Source organism: Genypterus blacodes, unplaced genomic scaffold (genome assembly GCF_046128005.1).
Source record: "Genypterus blacodes isolate CSIRO-AG114 ecotype Tasmania unplaced genomic scaffold, CSIRO-AGI_Gbla_v1 ptg000076l_1, whole genome shotgun sequence".
Taxonomy (NCBI): Eukaryota; Metazoa; Chordata; class Actinopteri; order Ophidiiformes; family Ophidiidae; genus Genypterus; species Genypterus blacodes.
Genome location: NW_027466885.1, coordinates 7,717,873 through 7,727,874, shown reverse-complemented (window position 1 = coordinate 7,727,874; position 10,002 = coordinate 7,717,873). Strand labels below are relative to the sequence as shown.

The window sequence follows — 10,002 nt, the reverse complement described above, 5'->3', positions numbered from 1 at the left end:
ATTTGGTTTCTTTGGAACTATATCATTGCCTTTTATGAATTGGACAGACCTGTCTATAGGGGAGGCAGTAGCTCAGTTCATAGGGATTCAGCTTGGGAACCAGATGGTCGCCGGTTCGAGTCCCGTATGGACCAAGTAAGTGGACTGGTAGCTGGTGAGTTGCCAGGCGCCGTAGAATGGCTGTCCTGTAGTGTGTGTGTGTTTGTGTGTGATATGTGGGGGGGGTGCAAGACAAGTATCAATTGTATGTGATTGCTGTGAATTTCATGCATAATGACAAGAATAAGTCACACAGCATTTGTTTTGCTGACAAATGCTGCAGCTTTGGTAACGATCATTAAGATACATGTAAATAATTTAACACATGGAATTACTTTATTTAAATTAATTATTTTATAATGTGGTGTCTAACAGCCATCTCTTATAATACAAATCTTCCAAACTTTATGGAACATTGAAAACTTCATGAAATAGACTAAATCAGGTAACATGGGTGCAAAGTGAGTAAGATGCGTTTGGTGTTGAACGGTAAATCGGTATTTGTGAACATAAGTCTTGAAACTAGTATAAACGAAAAGTTGGTATCCGCTTGAAACAATTACTCTGTCAAATATGAGTCTTGCTTTCTTTAGATTACAAAATGTACAAAGATCCGTAATGTCGGAAAGATCTGTAATGTCCACATATTTGGCTGGAAATACACTATTACACTAATCTCGCTATTTAAGTGTGAAATTTTCCTGTAGTCCCCAAACGCACCGTGTGCTAACAGGAAGTGGAGTGACGCTGGCGGGTTTGTTGAAAACAAACCCGGGCAGAAAAATATCTGAACGAAACCATTGAACCTGCAGCATTAAATTACGTTTTGTATAGTTCATGGACTCGGGGACACGATAACATTGAATATGGAGCTTTCTCATCTTATAAAGAAAACAGGTACGGTGCTGTGTTAGGCAGGCTGCTGACTTTTTATCAACTTAACGAGACTCCGTTACTTTCTTTAGCTTTAAAGCAAGGTAATAGTAGTTGTAGTGTTATCTGTATCACCGTTCGCTGTTTGTTTACTAAGTTAAACTAAGTATGCAGTATGGATAGTGCTAAATAGTCTCCTTGCTTAATAAGTCAGTGAAACGTCTCCGGACTTCTTCCAAACATCATATCGCTAATTTGCTAGCTAAAACAAAACGTCACTACCGAAACTCTTCTGAATTATATTAATAATACATTGTTTGTTGTCTGTACAATTCAGGTCACTCTTTGGTGGAGATCAGAGTTCGGGCGCTGAAGAGCATCATGTGTAAACTGGACCATTCCCTCATCGCCGTGTCTGACCTTGTCCAAGAAAGGATGCTGTTTGTGTTTCTTCTAGAATGGTTCAATTTCCCCGAGGTGCCCATGCAGGAGGAGGTCCTTGAACTGCTCAGCACTCTATCAAAGGTAGATGGATGGATTAGTAGTGAGATCTTTGGAAGTGTAGCAAAGGAAAACAGTCCCCATTGAGCTTTGTAGTATCAGTATAAACTACGGATCTGATTCAATGGAAAAAACAAACATGATCAGGCTTCATGGCAAGTTTAAGGTTTATCTGCAGCAAAAACACATTTCTAAGCTTCAAATATCAGAATTGACAGTGGTACAGTAAAGTCAAGATTATTTGTTTACCCCAATGCTACATCCAATGTCTTAAAGGCTGGACAGGTTCCAAGGCTCCCATACAAGGAAGCCAATATGTTTTACATTCTGCATTTTGAAATACATATTTGGAAACCTACATGGTCTTAATTCAGCTTTTTAAATGTCTATTTTTTATTTGAGTTGCTATAAAATAATTTGATTTCTAGTGGATTTCTCAATTTGACTAACTGTTCTTCTATGTACTTGTACTGTAATTTTTGATAACAATAATGATCATCTAGCGATAGAATTTCACTATTAAATCAATATACAATGTAAGTTGATCTTTTCTTCATGACTATTTCCTTTGTCTGCTGTGACACCTCCAAAGCATCCCAGTGCAGCCCAGATGCTGAGAGACGTTGGGGTGGTGGACTTTCTCACCCAGCTGGCTCCTAATGTGGAACCCAGGCTGCGAGCTGTCATTGACGGAACCCTGGACCAGCTGTTTCAGCTCCCAGAACTACTCCCTAGTCATCAACTGTTCTACTCACATGGACAGCGAGACACAGCTCCAACAGGTGTTGCAACTTAAAAACAAATGTTTGTGCTTGAAACCATTTATGTTCCTAATCATATTTACAGAGGCGTGTAAGAAATATCTAATATTTTAGTCATAACAAATCATGTGTCTGTCCTGCACCCCCTCCAGTTGTTTCACCTGAAGAGCATTTTCCTAAAATTGGCTATTTCAAGAAGAACATGCAAAGCCTTACAGACGTCCCCCCTAAGAAGATAGCAGGTACTTTGAAGCTATTTCTTTTCAAGCCATTCTATCTGATTTGTTGTGTCAATTCCCGATTATGTATCTGCATCATTTATCTGCCTGTGTTTTACAGTGCACGAGTCGGTGAGATGTCTGAAATTTTCTGTGTTTCCATGGCTGACTTTAACAAACACAGACAGACACATACTCTCCTCCAATGAGAGGTGAGATACTACATAAAGTACACATAATATGCTGAAACAATAGCTGGGTTTCAGCACTGAGGCATTTACCTTGCTAAGACTTTTTCTTTTTAACAAAAATCTAAAATCTAATAACAGGTGAAGTAAAAATACAATGGCTGATTATAAATTTATTGTACAAGATATTGCTGCATATTAAATATCTGTCTCTTTCTGCTCCTTTTGAAACAGTTCGTTGAGGAGCAACAATCCCAATTTAGTGCGGACCACATGTGAACTGCTGTGTGATGTCATTATGCAGGATTTTCCTGCTGAAATATTCTTGCAAAGGCCAAGTATTGTAAAGGTACAGTGTTTCTTTTTATTAACTCAAACTACAATTTGATACTTCTGTTTTTGTTGCTATGAATTATAATATTATAATACGGCCTTAATACATTGCAGACAAAGGCTACAACACTTGTGTTTAAGCTATAATTTCTCTGAACTGTATGTTTTTGTACAGCGGGTGGAAACTGGAACATTCAGAGGAAGCCCACACACACACAAGCATACACTGCCAACAGAAAGGACCAGGGCTGAGATTTAGACCTAGAACCTTCCTTCTTTTATGCATTGTTAACCGCCAAACCATCCATGCCACCCACACAATCCTTTTTGACTCCAGTCTGCTGACCCTTGTCCTTGCACACGTCCTTTTCCATTCAGTTCATCTACTCAAAGCCCTTACAAGACGAGCATGCACATGCTGACATAACCTTTAACACACACGAGATGAATGAAGATGTAATGGTAGTGTTATAAATGTGCATATCTGTATGTGCACCAATGCTGTTCACCTTTAGAAGGTGAGCACAAAAGGGCCAAACTGAAACCTGTGTCCGACAGAAAGAGTGATAAATTGGTTGCGTAGTGAAGCGGCCCCATCGATTGTAAGGGTGTAAAGCTCATATGGAGTTTTCATTTTGTAGCATATTACTAATCCTAGTTAGCAGTGTGTTGAATTTCTGCATTGACCTGACCTTAAAATGGTTACTTGTTGCTGGTTTACTGGTTCATGGCGAACAGCTGTTTGATGATACATGGCAGTCAGTTTCAGGGTCCAGGTTGGTGAGAGTGGCGAGTATAACCAGACAATAATGGAATTTAAAGGATAGCCACTCTAGTCTATGTCAAAATAATAACCTGTCATATAGTGTCCTTGAACAAAAGACCAATTTATAAATCTCTGTCCCTGATCGGGCTTGAAGTAGTTGAGACCTCCAGAGGCTTACATCGGTTGACCAGGTATTAGATTGCTGCAGGGACAGAGTCAGACATTGTGTTCCTCCTGGAGCGCCAGAAAAGGCCTTGGTGATACATTTTAGCTACTTTTTTATTTTGGCTTCTTACACAATCAAAGTTGCTGTGACGCTGGCCACGGTTGTCCAAAGCAGTTAGATCCGTCCTCAGCCTGCCCGAGGGTTTGGAGGAATCCCACCAGTCAAACGCTGTGAATAAGAAGGTCAAAGTGCTTTTGGCAAAGTTAGAGCTAACCAGAAATGAGGGACCCTCTCTGCTGTAAAAATGGGCAACTTTTAACTTTTAAAGTAACTGAATTCATATGGGTTGAGTAGACGCATGGGGTCAGTCATAATCCTGCCACCCTTAATGAATTCTCTCCTGGTTTTCCTTACATTTCCAAACATCCTGTCATTGAGAAAGTTTTCCATTTTGTTAATACAAAACTGTACAGAAAGACAACAGTGCTTTATAGTCCATCTTTCTCAGTCTCAGCATATTCATTCACTCATCCAGACGTCCCATCATCAAAAGCAAAACCATTTTCGCAAAATGCTTCAGTACAAGCACCTTCACTTGCCTCAGCTTTGAGTTACTCGAGGTGTTAAGATACATGAAAAGACTTGGATTCAGACACACGACATCATTAGCTGCAGGGGCCAGAGGATTTAAACTAGGAACAAGTCACCACTCCAATAATTCAATTCCAGATGTCTATTTCCTGAAGTTTGGGCCTTTTTTGTACACCATCAAAGTGTCTTGTTTCAGCTTGGACCCTCTTTCTTAGTCCTTAGCAAAGATGATGAAATGAAATGATTGCATTACTTTGCTCTGATCTCTCTAAGACACTGCCGTTCTGCTTCTATTTCCAGAACCTTCTGTCCCTGTTGAGGCTGGGTTCAGGTAAAGATGAGACGAGCTACCTCCGCTTGCAGGCTCTTTCCTGCCTACGGCAACTTTGCGTGTGGCTGAGGCGAAGACTACGCTTTCATCAGGACCCCAGTTTCTACTCGGCAAAGCAAGGTGGCACTCTACTCTTTATGACCTGAGACTGAAGTGCTGATCTTACCATGTTTTTAAATGCAGAAATACGGCCTTGGGTGGTGACAAATTGCCTCTGCACCCGTAGCACTTATGTTCAGCCATTATTTATATGTTGTGAAGTTTCAATCAAGCAGGTACGGCCAACCGAACGTAGTTCAGTGCGAGCCTGTAGTCCGCTGTGTATCCGCTCTTTGTTTGAGAAACTGACGTACTCGGTGGCTGTGTGCAGGTCTAGAAGTTCAAACTAGAATAAAGCAGGGATATGGAATGTTAGACGGTTCAGCAGATTAATGGCAACACAGCCTGACACTCACTGTGGAGCTCACTGATAGGTCAAGACATCATTTAATACAAGTTTTGGGCTCCAGTAATATTGCTCACCCAACTTCTGGCATACATCACCTTGTGTGTTGGTAAATGCACCCACAACCTTGCACAAGTGTTATGGAGATTTCAGATTCACAGCCTCTTCAACGTATTGTAAACACAGCTTGCCATAATGTGTTTGATGCAATTGATGGGGGACAGCTATAAAGTGATTTACACAAAAATCTATCAAATCATCCGTGAATAAGATCCAGGTATCCACCCATATTTTCAGACTGCTGGCCAACAAGCAACAAGTGCTGAGCATGAGAGCAGTTTATTGATAATGAATCAACGCATGTATTTGTGATGTATTGGACATAGAAGGATATCTGAGGATTTGATTATGCAGCACAAGCATTGCATTGGAATTTTGAGAGGTACACACAGGTCTGGGTATTGCTTTGGTTTTGTTGATCATGATGTTTTTCTCCATTAAATTGCAAAAATAAGCTTGACCTGTGAGGGCTGGATAAGCCTGTGAAACTGAATAAAATCTGTTTACTAAATGATGAGTATAGCATGGGTATAGACTCAAAAATCTCAACTATTCCCTCAGCTTCAAACTGTTTCTGTTAACATGAACTTTTTTCTTCTGTTGCCGTTGTTGGTTAGATTTAGTGTCCCAGAACTCGTCCCTGTCTTACTCCCAGGAGGCGCGGGAGACCCAGCATTCCCGGGCCTCCTCCCCAGCGGCAGAGTGCTCTCCTCGGCCCTCTGTGGTGGGGCGCAGGGGGCAGAGAGCCAGGGGAGACGGCCAAGATGGAGATGCAGCTTACAACAGGTGTGTCGAGAGGAAACCCAAATTTGATGAACAAAATTACATCTATTTAGTCCTTTCTTACTTTCTGTTTTTTTTTTTTCTTTGTTCTTGGTTTAGCTTCCGTCAATCTTCTGAGAGCTGTGCACAAAATAGATCATGTTAGTCCTTCTTCAATGCTCGGACAAATAACCGATAACTCATTTCAAAATGAAACAAAACAGCCTGGGACTCTGGTATTTTTTTGTTGCTTTGATGATGAAATTGGCTTTTCTTATCCTGAAATGTGAATCACTCCACTAGCCCTCGAGCAGCTGGTCTGAAATGCTTAAAAAGTGAGCATGGATTCCTGTGGTGCTGTATTCATGAGTTTTTATGATCCATCCCTACACACTTCATACGTCACTGTTTTTATCTGAGTGGTTCAACCTGCACATACTGAATGTACACATGGTCTCCTCTTCTCTTCTTGTCCGTGATCCATCCAGCGGCAGCTCTCACAGAGGTGGACCTGCAGTCCGGGCCCTCAGACAGACACCCCAGTCACCTGCAGATGTGGCCCATTTGGAGTTACCTGACCTGGGAGTGGAGGATAACCTGGAGCTGCAGTTACAGCAGCTCACCTTGGCACAGTTCACTGTTGCCACCATGGAAGACGCCATCCCACTTCTTAAGACTGGTAGCAGTCATTGTAGTCTTTTCGTGTTTTAGTAAATAAGGGAGGGAATATTTTATCTTAAAATCACTGTCGGCTTATTGCTCTATTTTGTCGCTGCTCTTTGGAGGGAAATATGGAGCAATATTTCATGAAAATCAATCACACTCGCTGTCCAAACATCCCACTTGCTTGTTCTTTGGTCTTGAAAATCTCCATCGCCCTTGATCCGTTTCTCTATTTCTGTCTCGTCTCCTAGAGGGTTCACACGTGTTTCAACGTGTTCTGGAGCTGCTCGGCGACGCCGTGCTTCTGCTTGGGGACAGCGTCTGTGATCTGGTGTGGGACGATCCCAGCCTGGTGGGGCTGGAGCTGGCAAGTCAAAACACAACTCATGACAGCTTCTTATGTAGATGAATGGATGCACTTCACTGAGAAGGGGAACTAGCTTGGCCACCAGACAATTTGCCACAGACACACCGGCATATGGTACTCAACTGTCAAGGAGAACCGTGGGCATGTTATAGAGCTGAATGAATTATATAAGATTACAAAGGCTTTAAGATGCGTACAAAGAGACTCTCATGCATACATGTGTGCCTGTGTCTGCACCCCTGAGTTTATTCCTGTGCAGCATTGTTGGGTTAGTAAATGTCTTCATTTATTACATGTCTACACAGTGGATTGTGTTAAACTGGTGTTCTTTTTTTTCCTTTTTTTACTGTCGGAGGTATTTGTTATCCACACTGACTGTTTAAAGAGTATATTCCTCTGTGGGGGGACTTATGCACTTGTCCAGCCCAGGCCCCTCTGGCCCTTTGCTGTTTAATACATGCCCACAGCCCTGCAGGCTGAGAACTGTTTTGTCATCTTTATGTGGAGAGCAGGTTTTATGTGCCAGACCTCTAGGTGTTTCCTATGGGAATACGCCAAACTGTTCTCGCCAGTCAAGCAATGCACAGTGCATTTACTGCCCCCTGCTGGCATGTGTAGCCTATTGTTAATGTTTTACTCAAAGAACAAAGTCGCTGAGAATAGATTGTTCCAATTAATTCATGCCGAGACAGGGAGGATCTGTATCTCTCCCCAAAATAAACCTTAAATCTGATTACATTCAATTTTGTACCCGTGGAATGAACAATTTTGCTCTTGGAATCCAGCCAGTAACTGTGAGTCTGAGTGTCTGGATGCTGTATGTGAATACACACTTGATGTGAGCACATGTGCACGTGTCAGTGTGTTTATGGGGCATGTGCACGTACGTCTACATTTATAACTGTGTATATTGCAGAAGGAGAAGCTGCAAGCCTGTTTGGAACGTCTGGGGGACATACTGAGCTACCATCGGAACATTTCTGCAGACATTCCTCGCAATTCTCAGGTGCACCACAGAATAGCCTATGCAGGCACAGCCGTATTCACGATGAAGCTGCTTCAGACTATCCTCCCCCTTGAGAAGGTGTGTGTGCTTGTGTGACCAAATTACATAATTATGCAAAATTGTTTTCTGAAATGACTTTACTGCTGCTCCATAAAACAAGGAAGGTAATATTTCTTTCTCTTAACAGGCTAGTGATAATCTCCCAGAGAACACTGCAGTGGCTGTTTTCCACCTGTGCCTGGATGTCTCATTGGGGGATGCCTTGCCCAGTGTGCAGGAGACAGCAGTGGCCTACTTGGAACAGGTGAACTCGGACAGTTATGACCTTTACAGGAGGGTAATCCGTGCTGCCCTCTGGATGGAATCCACTGCTAACTTCCTTAAGGAATCACAAGCGGAGGTACGGTGTGGTACGGTGTTTGCCACTTTTATATTGTCAATACAGAGAGATACTAATCCTGTTTTTTGTTGATAATTCTGTTGTTGATAATTCTGCCCCCCCACACACACACACAAACACAAACACAAACACACACACACACACACACACACACACACACACACACACACACACACACACACACACACACACACATGCTGGTGTAACTGTTAAAACCTTTGCCCCGTCAGCGTCAGTTTGTAACACCATCTGTTTAACCTGTGGGCCAGTGCCAGCATTTTATTTACTTGTTGATTTATTTCTTCCTCCAGGGGGAAAAGAATTGGCTGGAGTTACTGGAACTGGCAGACCAAGCTGTAGACGGCCTACCATTCCACCAGCACTTACCCATTGTCAAGGAGTGTGTTCACATCTGCTCTTACTTGTAAGACAAAATGTGTTTGTTGCGTCGTAAAGGCTTGTTGTAAAGTGCTTGTTCCGATGCGCCCCAAGTTCATTTTCCTTTTCATCTGCCATCTTCATCAGGTGGAGCTTTGATCAGCCAAGTCCGCTCCTTAAAACAGAGAGCCAGAAACTTCTCCTGAAGCTGCTGTCCCATCCCTCACTGCCTGTCAGGACGGAAGCATACGCACGCACTTTAATCTTGGTCAAGGTCAGAGCAAACCATTTTATACAGGCAGTCAGTGGCAAACGACTGCGCAGGTTAATGGCTGCCTTTAAAGAATACACCAGGCAATCTATCGTGGCTGTAATGTGCATCTGGTAGATGGGGGACTGGAGTGTAAATCGGCAGGATTAAGATGACTGAATTACAGGTCTTTGGCAGGGCCTGAAAAAACACCCACTTAACATTTTAAAGCTGTCTGCAGTACAGAGCGATATTTAAAGTAAAGTGAAGCCCTCGTTTGAGTGCACGAGTGAGAGAATAGAGATAAACTAGTATGTGCTCAGGTGTGATTACCTATACCCCCAGGAGTGCCTCGGTATCCAGAATGCATCGCGGCTGGCAGAAGGAGCCTGCAGTGGCGTCCACTTTCTCCTCCACCACAGGGTCCTTTATGAAATAAGCACTTTTGGCCTCCAGGACTCTGCAGAGAAGGTGGGCTGAGCGATTGTGTGTAAATATGTGTGTGTTGTGTTTGAAAGGATTTGACCTTTTGTTATAGCTGGGGACGTGTGTTTATATAGTTTTAAAAGGCGGTGAGATTGTTTCGAGCACTTACACTTGTAATCCCCAGGTGAACGCCTCTGCCAAGGACGTCCTGCTGTTCCTGCTCAAGGGACGATTAACGATGGCCGCGTCAACATGGGACAGATTCAATGAGGCGGTTCAACCAGTCGTCCCCATATTACAGGTTTGTACTACAGAGCTCAAGAGGCGGCGGCGGCCTATTCTGCGCTTATTACATTTTATCCATGGAGGGAAGGTGACGTGGCTGTGATCAAAAGTGCAATATTAACTCGCACTCTTAGACCAGAAAAGCTGCGTATTGAGCTGCCAGTGAGAAGGAAAAAATGTGTTATTCACTCAT

The 10,002-nt window shown here is 42.8% G+C and overlaps 1 protein-coding gene across 1 annotated transcript in view; it reads left to right on the top strand.

The window, feature by feature from the left end:
- Positions 1-786: 786 nt before the first annotated feature.
- rttn (rotatin) overlaps positions 787-10,002 on the top strand; it is a 30,236-nt gene continuing 21,020 nt past the window's right edge. Inside the window, exons 1-16 of the mRNA XM_076158157.1 lie at positions 787-936; positions 1,250-1,437; positions 2,006-2,195; positions 2,327-2,416; positions 2,514-2,604; positions 2,815-2,929; positions 4,737-4,887; positions 5,890-6,058; positions 6,523-6,713; positions 6,949-7,064; positions 7,981-8,148; positions 8,258-8,470; positions 8,782-8,894; positions 8,996-9,122; positions 9,444-9,569; positions 9,709-9,825. Coding sequence (XP_076014272.1) covers positions 906-936; positions 1,250-1,437; positions 2,006-2,195; positions 2,327-2,416; positions 2,514-2,604; positions 2,815-2,929; positions 4,737-4,887; positions 5,890-6,058; positions 6,523-6,713; positions 6,949-7,064; positions 7,981-8,148; positions 8,258-8,470; positions 8,782-8,894; positions 8,996-9,122; positions 9,444-9,569; positions 9,709-9,825 — 2,196 coding nt within the window. The 5' untranslated portion in view covers positions 787-905. The remainder of the gene's footprint in view (positions 937-1,249; positions 1,438-2,005; positions 2,196-2,326; positions 2,417-2,513; positions 2,605-2,814; positions 2,930-4,736; positions 4,888-5,889; positions 6,059-6,522; positions 6,714-6,948; positions 7,065-7,980; positions 8,149-8,257; positions 8,471-8,781; positions 8,895-8,995; positions 9,123-9,443; positions 9,570-9,708; positions 9,826-10,002) is intronic.